This window comes from Accipiter gentilis, chromosome 1 (genome assembly GCF_929443795.1).
Source record: "Accipiter gentilis chromosome 1, bAccGen1.1, whole genome shotgun sequence".
Lineage (NCBI taxonomy): Eukaryota > Metazoa > Chordata > Aves > Accipitriformes > Accipitridae > Astur > Astur gentilis.
In genome coordinates, this window is record NC_064880.1 from 52602559 (window position 1) to 52618023 (window position 15465).

At 39.5% G+C, this 15465-nt stretch overlaps 1 protein-coding gene across 1 annotated transcript in view; it reads left to right on the forward strand.

Moving 5' to 3' along the window:
- Nucleotides 1-15465, forward strand: part of EPC2 (enhancer of polycomb homolog 2) — a 51824-nt gene that overhangs the window by 13276 nt on the left and 23083 nt on the right. Inside the window, exons 2-3 of the mRNA XM_049815507.1 lie at nucleotides 5884-6043; nucleotides 14126-14271. Coding sequence (XP_049671464.1) covers nucleotides 5884-6043; nucleotides 14126-14271 — 306 coding nt within the window. The remainder of the gene's footprint in view (nucleotides 1-5883; nucleotides 6044-14125; nucleotides 14272-15465) is intronic.

Consider the following 15465-nt stretch of genomic DNA (forward strand, 5'->3'; position numbering starts at 1 on the left):
ATATTTATTGGCCATGTTTTTTTCTGGCAGTTAGAGATTGAAAGGGTTAACCACAGAAGAAAGCAGAAGATGGTGCTTGAGTTTACACTTTTATCTTGGAAATCTTTTATAAAAACCACTCTGTGTGTGTGCAAAGAGGGAGTAGATAGGGCTGTGGCTTAGAAGGGGAGAGGCTTTTGATCAAAGCAGCTTTTGAGCTTTGTGACACTTTTTTCTGTAAGTGTTGGCAACAGGTGTTGGTAGCTGTGGTTGAGACTTTGCAAGATGAGTCTGCACATCTCAGATTAAAATGCTATACTTGTTTCTGAATCTCCATATTAAATATAAAAATGTCAATTAATTTGTATTTCCTAATTTGAAATTAAGCAATTTGAATTAAGCAAATAGGTCCTCTAGGCTTTAGTAAGTTTTCCTTGTTTTTTTGCTTTAATTCTGTTCTGGATTGCAGGTGGATTGGAAGGCTGACCCTAAGTTGTCCTAGAAATAGCTTATTTTGAGTAGGTAAAGCTGTTAAATTCACTTTTCTCTTGCATCGTACTTAACAGTGGAGTGCTGTGGAGTTAAAGCCATCTATCTTGTTAACAGGGTGGATTTTGACAGTTAAGCTGTGGTATGTTATGTTTTGTTTCCCTTAAGTCTCCCTAATATCTGTCAAGATACTTCTTTCATTCAAGTCTACAGTGTTGCAAATATCTAATGTAAATTGTGTCACCTGAAGCTCTGTTGTGAAAGGACTGGCAAAGAGGAAATTCTTTTCTGAAATAGTGTCACCGTAAACTGTAATATGTTTCATTACTTTCTACCTCACGGGGTAAATGTAAATATTAGTAAGTGAATAAAAGTGGTGAAATAACCTTTTAAAGAGTTGTAGCATCGCTTGTATGCTATAGTTTTAAGGAATGAAGAAGGCAACAGATATGTTTAGTCCTAAAGGTTCGTCTCCTAGGGTGTCTGTATCCAATATGGGATTGCTCATTGCAGTTTCATAATTAAGACAGATCAGCTTTTCAGTGTGAAGATGGTATTCAACCACAGGCATCTCCAACCATGTTCCTCCAAAAAATAGCACGCTTATTTAAAGTATGATGAACTCTGTTCCAGAGAGATTACTATGGGGGATGGCAACAGGGAACTTAAAGGATAAGAAAAAACCAAACTGGTGTGTGGGATCCAAGTGCTCTGTTTTGCAGCAGCAGGATGAAAGGGAGTGTATTGGCAAATACATTTCTAATGGGTAAAAAATAATGTTCAGTATCAATCACTGTTTCCATTAAAGTTTAACTAAATCTTTAGAAGAATATTACCTGTTGACTTATTACTATTGTTGAAGTGTTTTTTTCATAGTGGAGAAACTCCCTGATAAAGCACGTGAAACCTGTGGTATTTCAGGGGTGAAAGGACATAGCAGTGAAGGTACCTTGCTCTGATTTGGGCTTTGAGCCTAGTTCTGAACATGTGCAACCAAAGCTAAGTATTTTTGGGTACCAGTGCTGTAGGATTTTTTAGTTTTCCCCTCTGAGGAAAAATTAAAGCAAGGTTTGCAGTGTCTCAGTGTGGGTTCAGAGGCATTATTTCAAGTCTTGTTCTGGACTAAAGCTGATACTTATTCTCTCTGTCAACCTTGTTGTGAATGGCTGTCAAGTCATTTGGATTGGAGCTTCAAAGGTGGTGGTGTGAGACTGCTAGATGCAGTGTACTCTTCTGTGCCGCTCCGCACAGAATGAGTGGATTTGTGCTGACAGGACAGGCTGCCTACACCAAGAAGACATAGTGGATTATATAAAGCCAGTGACTTGAGCAATTTGCTGTAAACTGTTGTCAGTATGGTTTTTGTACAGTGAAGGTACCAGCATGGCTGGGGTCTGTCTAGAGAGATGAACCTTTCACTTGGAGAATAATTTTTTTTAATGTGTAAATATGCTAAGGCAGCATTATTACATTTACTAAACATTTAGATATTTCTAATTCTGTTATGCTGTTAATTGAAGAAATAGTGCAATCTAAGCTGTATTTGTTTGAAATTTTTTAGTCATACTAGTGAGAAAGGTTAGGATGTGCTTTTTAAGGAATTAGCGGGTAATAACTCTTTGACAGGTAGTCCTTTTTATTCCCATGGCAGCATGGTCTGTTTGCCATCATCACTGTTTCCTCTAATGTTCAGTCATTCTGTGTGAGATCTTATCTCCCCTGCTTCAGAATGAAGTACAAGTTAAAATATGGTGTACGTCTTTCACAACCATAAGAAAAGGTGAAAAGGTGAAAAATAGACAGAAAGTGTATTGGTATACCAGTTACTAAATCTATCTTTAAAAATGCTTTTTCAGGTTTAATAAAGCCATTTACTTAGACCAACTTTCATATAAAAGTCTTAAAAGTTTGTTTAAACAGAACTGTTCCAGGAGTTAAAATTTATATTTTCCTTAACTTCATGTTCAGCAGAAAGAACATCTTCCCCCCGCCATTTTAAAAATTACATAGCTTATCTATCTCTGTTGAAGCTCTACTGATTGTTGAGTGACAATAATAGTGTTAAGACTTTTCTGTTTGAAAGCTGTGTTATGCTTGAAGGCTTTTTATAGTAAAGTGAGTACTAACACCTATTGTCAGATTTTCCTTGGGAATTCTTTGTATGCTTACTAGCAGTGTTACAAAAACTGAGAATCTGAATTATTCATCTGCACTGTGTAATGGGCTGTGAAGCCAAAAGATGTTATGAGTTTTGGTTGCTGCATGTCCTTCTTCCCCTTTTCTGAAAGTTAAACCTTATTTACCCATTCATCACTTAGGCCACTGTGGACTAGAGTGGCTTCTCTACAAGTTATTTAATCCCATTTTAGAAAAGTGTCTGGGTTTGTTTTATTTTGGGGGTGCGGTGGGGAGCTATAAGTTGGTCAGCTTCAGTTGGTTGGCTGTGTAAGGAATGCATCCTGAGCCCATTTGTCAATGATCCTACATTAGAAGGAGTGGTTGGCTTTCCAACAGTGTCCATCTTTGTGGATACCGAGAAACTTGAGGACTGGCCCAGCTGAAACGAAGTTGAGTTAGAAGTGCACAGCTTCCGTACCTGGGGCAGAAGAATAATGCTGTGCATCGATACGGGCAGGGAACTGCCTGGCTGATGCAGCACGGATGGAAAGAAAGGACCAGGTAATGGGCCAGCAGTGTGCGCACACCATGTGCCTAACGCATGCTGTAGACTGGGCTACGCTAGGATGAATGTGGCAACCAGAGAGGGAAGTTGTGATGCTCCTCTGCTTGTCAGGGGTGAGGCTGCTCTTGGAATGCTCTTTCCTGTTACTCTGCTTTCCCCAAATTTCTCAAAGATGTTGAGAAACTTGAAGATAATCTGTCAGTGGGCTGCCAGAGTGGGTAAAAGCTTAGACTGTAGCTACTCTGAGGAGAAGGTGAGGGAACTGCTCTTGTTACTTCTGGAAAAAGAGGGTTAGTACGTCACTGAAACGGGTTACCTAGAGGGGCTGTGGAAACCAGAGGTTTTCAGGACTTGAAAAAGTCATGTCTGACCTATCTAGCGTTGGAGATAATCGTCTTCAAGTTGGAGTTGAACAAATAACCTCCACAAGTCCTTCCTAACAGCATTTATGTGGTACTCCTGTGTACTGTGGTGTTAACTGTTAGGAGACAACTCTAGGGACATCAGTTGAAAGCAACACAAGTAATGAAACAAATTTTATTTTAGTTGAATTACCTACTCAGCACTGTGAAGCTCTCCAAGACACATTTTAATGGTGGAGTGACAGATTTACCCAGTATGTAGTAACTCAAGCAGATCACACCAGATATCTGATTGCATGCTTGTCTTAATTCTAATAGCATTCACTTGGGAGCCTGATAGTTTGATTTAATGTTGCTTCATCTGCTACAGGAGAGTCCCAAAGCTGCTCTTCCAGTCACTGATTTGTTATATTCTAATTTTGCAGAAATTGTGTTATTTGCGTTTCTGCAAGATCTTAATATTTAAGAGGGAATAATTTCTTAAATGTAATTTACATATTTTTAAAGATTTGCTTTCATTCACTACCCTTTTTTAAAATAATGTTCTGTAGAATTAAAGAGGAAGAAAGCCTGTTCTTGAGAGAATTTACCAAGTGTGTAGCACAGAATCTCAGTGCAAAAGACCGCCGTGTATGCCAGACCGCATTGCAGTCAAGTTATTGAAACACTGGCTGGTTCTCCTGTTTGTGGTGTTGATGCCTGGCCTCTTGTGAGGCAGGATAGTCAATGGTGTTAATTGTGGGAGGGGTACCCCAGAAAACCAAAGGAAGAAGACAGGCTAGCAAAGTTTTTTTGGCTTTTGTTTTTGTTCTCCTCCCCCCCTCCCCAATTCAGAACAAATACTCTTTGTAGCAGTGAGGTGTGTGGGAATGGCTAGAGGATAACCTGAAGCCCCTGGAGTAGGCAGAGTAAGGTTGTATAGATCTATGACAGAGCTGAGCTTCAATTTCAAGTTAATGTTGTGCTGTGCCATCCTTCCTCCCCCCAAATTTTGGAAGCTGGAGGCAAGAGTGCTGCAGTGGGGGTAACAGTGAAAGGACAACGAAACGTAGAGGCTCTTGATTCTGCTAGAGACTAGTAGTTAATCTGCTACGAGACCGCCGTTTGCTTGGTTTGTGTCTGACTTACATGGATGGAGAGCTCATGACTTAACTTTCCCAAGTTAATGGCTGTAGTGATTTCAGATCTCATCTTGGTGAAGACTACCACTTTTCCTCTTTACTGGACACACAGAAGGCAGCATGCGCCAATGTAGCCATTTGGAGTCTTAGCACGAGACATTTTTGTGATGGTTTAAGTGAGTAGACAGCACGGGAGGGTCTGAAGCATACACATACACTGTACAGCTGCCTCTGGCTGAAGGAGGGAGACAGTGAGAAGGGTAGCACTCAAAATCATCCCGTTACCTGACAGTCTGCCAGACAGGCTCCTCTTCTTGCCAGTCAATTCATATCAAGTGTTCTGCAGGCTGCACTGAAATGATACGTAGATGGTAGCATGAAGCAGAACACTGCATTTGTACTGGTTTTCTCTGCCAAAGTTTAACACGAGTATTGATGAAAAATCTGTGAGAGAAAAGCCACAGGTTAGTGCTAACTTGCAGCAGTAGATGAGTTTCACTGGGTTAAATAATAAAATTGTGTGAAAAAGTCTTTGTAAATTAATACACTTATGATCTGTGTTTTACTTTAAATGATTCTGTAGCAATTGTCTCCTGTCCTGTAAGAATAAAATGAAGTGATACCTGTTTAGGGAGTCCATGCTTTTCAAGTGTTATTCTGTGAAGACTACTCTTTCTGTTGCTCTTAACTAGCTCAACTTCTAAAGAAAGCAAGCCAGTCAGAATTGCTGGGTAGACAGGAATGATGAAATTAGCTATTCTTTTGATTTGAATCTGTTGCTTATAATACTTTAAAGGATTTACTATGCATCTGTTAAATGATCTTGTGTAGATTTTCTCAATGACAGGTTTTGATGAATTTGGCTTATATCAGGCCTAATTTTCTACTAAAGTTATTTTCTGTAGTTTGAATGTTTGACTTTTTCCCAGTCTGGTAGAAGGTGTGTGCTATTGTCTGAACAAAGGGACCTCTTCATATGTTTGTAGGCTTGCCTTACATTCACTGGAGCTCTAAGATTCCTATCGGTTAGGAACCCCATGGTATACTAAGTGATGGAGAAGACATCTCCTGTCATCAACATAGAAGCAAGCATCCTGCTGTCCTCTAAAGTAGAGTAAAGCCTCAACTCTTTTATCTGGGTCTCCTGTAGAACACCAGGAAAACAGTGAGAGAAAAGGATGACTATCTCTGTATGCACTTCTATATGCTGATACCTAAATAAATAAACTCTTAATTTTTCCTCTTGCAGGAACATCATTTGCAACGGGCTATCTCAGCACAACAAGTTTTCAGAGAAAAGAAAGAGAGCATGGTTATCCCAGTCCCTGAAGCGGAGAGCAATGTCAACTATTACAATCGTTTGTATAAAGGAGAATTTAAGCAACCAAAGCAGTTCATTCACATTCAACGTAAGTTAACAAATGTTGGTTTTGTTCCTTCCCCCCTTCCGCCTTTATTTAAATTGAGTAATCTTCAGACAATCTTGAGGACAAAGTTTCTACAATATTCAGAAAGTGGGAAGACTCAAAAATCCAAGGGGGATTTATATATGTAAATTCCAGTATGTCTTCTCAAGTTCTGGAAGAATTTAATGTTGAAGGTAAATGTGAGGTTTTTCCTGCTGTATTTGTTTGTGGGCTCAGTGATGATACTGTATGTCTGTGTACAGTAGCTGGCAAGCCTTATTCTGTCTGTTGGTCATCCAGTTTTGCTCCTAAAGCCATTCTTTTTTTTTCTTCTTTTTTTTTTCTCTCCTATTTCTAAGAAGGAATAACTGAACTAGCCTGGTTGCCTCCCAGTTGCTTATACTAATGCAGGGAGTGGAAGAGGGGTTGTCTTGCTCACTGAATGAGTCTGGAATGCCTTTTAACTCAAAAGTCCTAGATAAATGGAGATCAGTAAAACAGAAGGGTTTTTGTAATGAGATCAGCCTTCATTTGACTGATCGTAATACAGTTCTTGAAGGTTCAGTTTCAACTGTGGTAACAGTGGAGTTCAAGCTATTCACTATATCATGGATGTATTCGGTGCTATGAGTAACAGTTATTATTCCTCTGTGTTTTGCTAAACCTGTAGAGACTTCCCTTTCTGTAGGGAACTCTGAGCTTATTTTATAGATAAAAGGAAGTATTCTGTTGCGTGAGTGTAGCTTCCTATGTCTTAAAAGATCAAATTAATTAATCTAAAGTTGTAGTTAGTTATAGTGGTCTCTGGATCAATTTTAACACTTTTTTGGTTGATGTTCTGTTGGCAAGTGACACACATTTATAGTTCAGGTGTTCCTTGGTACCCAAACCATGTTTGTCCTTTGCAGCATGTGGTTCTAGGGGGTTATTTTGTTACTTGGACTTCTCCCAGGAGTTATCTTTGTAGCAAAATCTTAGATTCAGTCATTGCAGGGGCTCCTTAGTCCTTAAGGTAAAGCACAGACTCAGTCCTTGGTCTCTGCAGAGAAGAGTTGGCTCATCACTCACTTATGGTTTTGGTTCTTGGTCGTATTGGAAAGACTATTGACAAGGGTGTGCTACAGCACCTTGAACAGGAACGTTGTCCTCAATTGTTAGTTTTGGGGTTTGTGAGGACAGTATCGATCTTACTGAACTTCATCCTGCCAGGCAGAGCATGTTGATAATCCGTTCCTCAGGCACTTTTTTTCAGCTACCTCAACAAGAGGCCGTTGATCTGCATGTGGATTTGAGCAGAGAAAGCATTTTCTGTTAGTGTGTCTTCTGCTTATAGACATAACTGAAATTGAAGTTAGGCAAAGATTCTTAAGCCCAAACCCAGCTGTATATTGAAGATCCTTGCCATCATTTCTCACCAACATGGTGAAATCTTCTATTTTTTTCCATGCACTTAGAAAACAATACATTTCTGGAAATAACATGCTCAAGATCCTCTGTGATACACTAGGGATCATAGTGGTAAGGTGAGAAATGAGCTAAAGAAAATTGATTTAAGTATTTTTCCCCTTAGTAGAAGAAACAAACCTGCAAGTAAGGCGGGCTGAATTAACTGAAATGAAGCTGCTGAATGAGGAATGTATTTTATTCTTTTCTTTGTTGGATGTTGCCAGAAACACTGTAAATATTGTTAATAAACATGTCTAAAAGTGTTACATGTATTATGCCAAAATGTTCTTTGTCTTGTTGAGACTCTCAGTCTTTCTGGACAGAATTACAGAAGGTATTTGAGCTGAAGATAAACATCAGATACTGCTCCAAGATAATTTTTCCCACATATTCTGGTTGGAGTAGGTGTGATACAAGGCAGCTTTATCCTACATAAACTGCTTAGAAATCTGCTTTAATGCTAAAAGCACAAAGAGCAACAATACTTACTTTGGCCAGGGAAGTTATGTAAACTGATAGATGCCAAGAGGCCACGTACTGTAATCCATACTTACTGGTGGTTATTTCTAGCAAATTATGTTTTGCTCTTTGTCTGGTAGCCAAGGATTTTAATATTAAACTTTACCACTATAATTTTTTTTATTTAGACCAGTGGTTCCAAGCAGAGAAAAGTGAGTTTCTTTGTGAGGCATGGAATTCATGAATAAGCATGGTTCCAGGTCTTAGTTGACCTAGGTAGCACCATCTCAGGTGACTTTGAACTGAATATAAAACAAAAGCCTTGAACTATTCTAACTATTCCATTATGCTTAATTATTTTCCAACAAAGTTTGTAGTTTCAGTAACATGGTGATGCATTGTAGGTTATTAATATGCAGCAAAGAGAATAAGTTAGCGCACTTGTACCTATGCTGGAATTATAGCTAAGTGGATGTAAGAAAATTAGTGTCCCTAACAAAAACAATAAGAATGGAGCAAAAAATGCTTTCTGTGTATGGAAATATATTTTTCTATGCATGTATATAAAGGGTAATGATACTAAACAAATGTTTTATTGTAAGTAACTCAGTCGTGTTGTTCAAATATAGGTCAAATAATCTTCATTAAGTTGTGTGGGATGACCTCTAGTCACTCTTTAAGTGTGTGCATTTCACATAATTAAGAGTTGGCTATTTTTTATTCGCTGTGTGTTCTACATTTTTAGAGGATGCTGTAGCAGGATCTGCTCAGGCTGCGGGCTTGCAGCCTGGGCATGTAAAACATGTACTTGCATGATCCCTCCCCAACTGAGGCATTCTGGTGCAGGCAGGGAGGGCTGGAAGCTCTATTCCAGTTGGGTGCTGCAGACTTGCCATTGAGGTGGTGTTTTGCTGCTTTGTTACTACTATGGATATAATTACCATGATGTGGTTCTTCATTTGCCCTTGGTCAGCACAGTTGTATCTGCTGCTATCAGGATGAGCACTGCCCACTCCTTTCTTACTGCCAGTGCCTTTCTGGTGGCAGTTGTGTTCATGGGTGAGCTAAGTCTGGCAGGTGATCTGGTAGAAAGCTTATCTTTCATTTTTTGGTTAGATGAACCTCCATATTTATCAGTTTTCTGTCTTGGCTCATTGCATGATTTCTTGTGTTGGCACAAGCAAGGTGGTAGGAACGTGGCTTGCTGGGGAGGGAAGCTGGTGGAACTGCTTGTTTCGGTGGTAACTCACACTCATGTCAGCTTAAAGTGACTGTGGAACCACAGCCTTAATTTAGTTAGCTAAATGAAATTAGTTAATTTAGTTAAGTTAAACCCAATTTAAGGTAACTTAACTTAAAAACAAATAGCACTTCTGCAAGTTAGTCTAAACTCCGTTCCCAGGGGAGCTCAAGTAAACAAAAGCAAATCCCTCTGACAGGTACTGCCATGCGGAGTGGTTAAAGTGGCAGAGGATGTAAATGAGGATGTTGGTTTTGGAAGAGCAATTAGCGAGCCAATGAGTTCTGAGCATTCATATGAGGTAGATTTTACTGGTAGGATCACGGGCGCCCTGTCCAACAGTGCACTGTAGGAACATGCAATGTGGAGAAATGCCTAAGTTTTGGAGTGGGAAGACTAGATTCATCAGTCAATCACAAGAATCTCCCAGGAACTGCCTGGAGGAAGGGATATAGATGATCCATTTTTAACGACATGAACTAGCAGATTGGTTGTTCTTAAAACACTTAACTAGTAGCAGGTCATCTGAAATACAGTGCTTTCTGTTATTGAGTCCAGTTCTTCAGTAATTCTTGCAGGTGTGAATGAACAGTTGCATCTGTTGCTCTGGCAGGGGCAGAAGCAGAGGGCGGTGATGGATAGTTACATCACACAGCACATAAACCACCTGTGTCTTGTGATGGCTTTTGAAGCCAGCAAGGTGCCATACAATAGGCCAACTCCAGGATGAAAAATGTCTTTTTTCTGGAACGAGTACAGTTCACTCTGTGCTTGGAAAAAGAAGAAAACTCGTGGTTAAGGATGTCACTGAAATTATGTTTCAAAGTGCGGTGATGGGTGAACCTTCAGGGAAGGAGGACACTTCCATGAGCATCTCAGAGCTGTGACGAGCCAGCTTGGGGTTGATTAACTCCTCATGATTGCATGCACCAGTTAAAGGAAGAGTGATAGCCTTGCATTTTCTGAGACTTGTAGACCTGCACAGGCTGCTGAGACTTTGTGGCCTTCCTGTCTGCACTGAAACAGGAGGTGGAATGCAAGTATTGCTTCCATTACTTCAGTGTCATTAACCTGCAGCCTCTGTGTAAACCCCCTTTCTTTGAAAGTGTGCTATATTGATAACTACAGGTCATGACAAAGAGCATGGTAAGCATTGCTAGCAAAAGAAAAGCATTGCTAGCAGATATGAAAAGCGGGGTATGTGACAAGGGCTACTACTGTTCTCACAGTACCGATGCCTTTTTGTAGAAGAAAATGAGACTGGATTTATTCGTTGTAACTTGTTCCTGGCAGGTACGTGTTGGATACCTTTAATCTACTAATTTTGACTATTTGTCAAAATATTTTTGTAGATTTGAAGTGCAGGGTGTAATTTGGGGGTTTGTTTTTTTAATGATTACGGGTTTTTTCCATTTTCCAGTTTTTCAGCACTTCATTTGTTATTCATGAAGTCTCAGAATGACTGCTAAGATAGCTGATGTTTTATCAGCAAATAATTTAGTGCTATGTATGAAGTGGGGTGCACTTGACATGTTACCTAGCCAGTGGTTCACAGGGGCAGATGAACCAATATAACAGCCAGGAGGGGAGGTTCCACTTGTCTTCCCTGTTCCACTTCTGGTTGCATATACCCCTGTGTGCCTTTGCCTGGTCCCGATGCTTACTGGATGCCTCTGCAAACTGGTTCAACTTTCTAACAGTGAGCAGCAAAAGGGAGGGACTCCCCTGCTTTCAGCTGAGGTGCACCATAGGGTCCCTTTAGATGCTGGCAGTGCAGTAATGTGCCTTCTCTATTTGAAATGGAGATCTCGCCTTCATATCACTAACATTCATAATGCATTCCTGAGGGTGGTTGGTCTTTTAAGTTGCTTGTTGATGGAATGGTTGGGCTTTTTCTTTTCTTCTTGCTAGTGTTAGTGTCTCCTGCTAGTTACATCTCACTTGAGCCTGTCTGATTTTGTTCTGAAAGGTGGTTCAGGAAGGTGCATGGTTCAAGAACTTCCAGTGACTCTTCTTTCCTCTTTGTGGAAATGAAGGCAAGTTTACTGGCACGGCTTACAATTTACAGGCAAACAGTATCATGTCTTTTCTGTTATAGGGATCCTGCTGCTCACTGAGTTAGAAAGATTGACTGGAAACATTTTGTTTGCAGGGGATTACTGAATTATGTACTGACAGGTAATAGGTTGACTTTGTTTTGGAGTAAGATCAACATCTGTCTGAGGCTAAACAAGCGGTGCCTTTTCTGGACTTAAATGGATTTCTGTGCATTCTTATGTCATCTCTGAGAACATGGTTAAACACCTGTTTTTTTGGAGTAGAGAGACCTGCTTTATTGTTAGGAGAACTGGGAATATCTGGTCTAGAAAATCTTGGCCGCTTTCCTTGAGCAGAGTTGTTTGAATGTGATTTCATAGTGTACATGAGGACTGCAGTAGTTTTGTAGGTGCTGGGGATGGTCTTAGGGTAGGGGAAACTTTCAATTTCCTTTCTGGTGAAAGTAGCAGTTTATGCATAAGAGGTCATCAAATTACAGGTTGTAGTGGAGGGGAGGTGCAATATCGGGCATCATTCTGCAGGAGCAGAAGTATGAGCTGTCATGGTTGGACTTGCCTGGGGGAGCTCTGAAGAGTTTTGAAACTCCAGTATATAAGAGGTGGAGTCAGGCATACTCGGTCCACATTTGAACAGCGGTCAGTGCTGTGTGAGAGAAGCTTTTTCCAGTGTTGGAAAGTGGAGTGAAGGAGTGTGAGGGTTACAGCTCAGGTGGGACAATTCACCCCATTTCAGTGTATGGCTGATGTGATGCGCTGTTGGTGCCAACACTCTGTGCTCCCAGGGGACTGTGCTGGGACCACACAGGAGAAGCTGGAGCAAAGCTTGCAGGAGCTGAAGGTGATATGTAGCAGACTGGTTTCATCGAGTCCAGCGCTGATACTTGGCAGCTGGTTCATTGATACTTGGCTAGTCGCTGGCTGTTCAGCTTTTTGAACAGGATTGTGTGGCAGTCACGCCAGGTACTGTAACAATCTTTCTTTTCTCTCAAGTGTGTAGTCCTGCCTGGTGATGTTTTTAATGCAGTTCTAAAAACTATGAATTTAAAAAAAAAAAAAAATCTGGTCAGTTTTTATCTCAAAACTTTTGATTCCTAGAGACTGCCACTGGAGAAGCAGGATCCAGTGTTGTAAGCTGTAGTTTTTAAGTCTAATATACAGTTGTTAATTGTTAGAGGGAGAGCTGCGGGTCATGTGCCCAATGACAATGTCTTAAATAAAGTAGCCATGCAACCTGTATTATTGAGTTAATATTATTAATAATTCCACTTAATACATAGTTACAGTGCAATATTATTAATTTCTTCTTGATATAAATTTTTATAGTATGTTTACGGTGTGTGTGTTAGGCTAGAGGAGCCTTCTGACCAAGTGTTGTTGTCAGTTAGTACAGTTGAGCACTGTCTCCCCTAGGAGGTAGCAGTTTGCAGCTGAAAACGGTAAGGGACTGCTTATTAGCACTTCACAGCTGTATCTGACTGAGTTTCCATGCATAGTCAAATAGATTAAATGCTGGTAGTGGTTTAGCTAATGTGTTGCATTGGAATACAGAGTGAGTGGTCTTGGGCTAATCTGAGATAGGGCAAGAATATGCTACCTACCACCTGTTTGTTGACTGGTTAGACTGTGGAAGTGAAAATACTATAATTTGCTTTAAAGTGTTGGTTTTGGGGTTTTTTTTGGTTTTTTTGTTTGGTTGGTTTTTTTTTTTAGTGTTCTTCTTTTGTTCGTGGTCTTCCAAGTTTTTGTTTTAAGGTCCTCTCAAAGCACACAGGGAAGCTCAGTAGCAGAGGTTTTCTTTAAGTTAGCGGTCAGATATAGCCGTGAGTTAAGAGCACAAAGATAAGATAGTGCTATTTGTCTAATAAGAATAGAATGTATTTCAACAAGCCTTCACTGCTGTTAATCCAGTAACTTGTTGATTGAATTATTTGGAGTGTTGTAGTTATTCACCTCTTCAAGGTTTTATTAGGTACAATTACCATTTCAGGTTAAGAATCTTGCTGTGTTATGCAATTTGCTCATAATTGTAGTAAAATTTAGTTTCTGCTATGTTACCCGATTGATAACTTCCTTCTGCTTTTAGTAGGACCAGAAACTTTGTCTAATTATGGAAAATGAATAGCACAATCTGTAATAAGTACGTGAGCTTTGCTGTAAAGTGGGGAACTTCCTGTTTGGAGAGTATGGAGGAATACTCAGGTTCTACATCTAGAGTTGAGTTGGTTTTGGAGAAAAAAGTAACAATTCCCACAGGATTGGTGTAGCATTTTTAGTTTGTCACGTAGTTATATAAAGAAAAAGAAAGAAGGAAAAAGTCTAGTCTATTAAGTATTTTAAGACTCTAAGTTTGTTGAGCTATTTAGAAATGGGCAACTGAAATTCTTGTGAAGCATCAGTGTTAAGTGCTTTTTCTCCCAAGTCTGGGGTTTGATTGAAAATTATTTTAATTGTTAAGAATCTTACCATGATATTCTGGAGGAGATGTATTTTAACAGCATTAAGAAGCATTTTCGCTCTTGTTTTGCAAAGGTATATTAAAGTTTCTGTGCCTCTATGGTAATTTTTTAAACTAAAGCATTTTTCCTGTCACCCTTTCAAGCCACTTAAAATAAAATGAAACTGCTTTGATTCCGCTCATATTGGAAGTCAGAGGCAAGCAACTTCTAACTACTGGCTTGCAGCTATTATATAATATAGGGAAACTTTTTAGTATAAAGTGTTATAGCAGAGATGTGCTAATCTGAAATTTTATAGATTGTTTTTGATATCTGATTGCTTCTATCTATTGCTTCTATATGCTTCAGATGCATGCTTCTATATTTCCATAGCATGTTATTTACCAAGCATTTCAATTTTTTTCTTTTGTATATGGTTTTGTTTCAGCCTTTAATCTGGACAACGAACAGCCAGATTATGATATGGACTCTGAGGATGAAACCTTACTGAACAGACTAAATCGGAAGATGGAAATCAAGCCGTTGCAGTTTGAAATAATGGTTGACAGACTTGAAAAAGCCAGTTCTAGTCAGGTATTGTACTGTGTTAAGAAATCACTGAGGCTTTTTGATTTCTGAGTTTTCTGGTGGGGTGGTTCTGGGTGGCTTTTGTTTTATTTCCTACTAACAGGGTAAGTGTGTTTGTGTGAGTCTGCAGTTGTACAGAAATCGCATTGCTGTCTCTTATTGTCAGTATTGGTAACTTAGAAAAAACAGGTTGGGAGGGAGCTTTTGGGGGCTGGTTGTGGGGAACTGTTTTTAAATTTTAATTCCTGACCACAGTGTGTTAGAGAAGACAGCTTACAACATCTTGTTTTCCCTGTGTTGGTGTGAAAGAAGCTTGTGGTGATGGGTAGGTGTATAAGTTTGGCTATAAACATACATGAGAATCCAAATTCTTTGTTTCACTTGGTACTAATGGACATTGACTTCAGTTGATGTTTGAAAGTTAGAAACTTAGAAGCAGACAGTGAAGCAAAGCATTTGTTAAGATTGGGCTCTTGTAGTAGAAACTGCACAGATGCACGAAAGTAAGTTATACTCTAGTTCAGACTTAGAGGGTGGTTTCCTTGCTTTAGAAGCAAGCATGTGCTGTGAATTACTTCGTTATTTTATCAGAAGGGTACCAGTATCTTAATAGTTTAATGGAACTTAAAGGAACTTAATAGCTCCTGAGGCCTTCCAGGAGGCCAGTGTCTGGACAAGGGTCTTAAAGCCAAAAACATTACTTGAAAATTGCATCTGAAGGGTCAGTTTCTGAAAGGCAAGTCTGAAATAGGTGGGGTTGTTTCTCAGTGAGATGGATGTTTTTCAGGAGTGAAAAATCCATTGCAGGATCTGTAGCTTTGCCTCAGTTACTTAACCTGGTTTAGTTCAATGCTACGTGTTAAGAGGCCAAAATGTTGTATTCGCTACATCTTAGAGCAACTTTAACAAGGATTAGGTAAAGATCTCTTACTATGCTAAGAAGGTGGGATGTGAAGAAAAAAATGGCAGAGTACATTGGATGATGCTTGTTGAACATGTGATACTTGGATCTCTCAGAGCTTTGATGTAGATAGATACCCCTGTTTTGGCTTTCAGTTAAAACAGTTTTGGTTATCACTTTTCAAGATTAATTTGCATCCTTCTTATGCTGGTTTCATCTTTCATTGCTTGAGTAATGAAGTTAAATTCAAGAACTGAAAGATGTTTTCCTAAAATAAAATAAAATAAGAATATGGATTT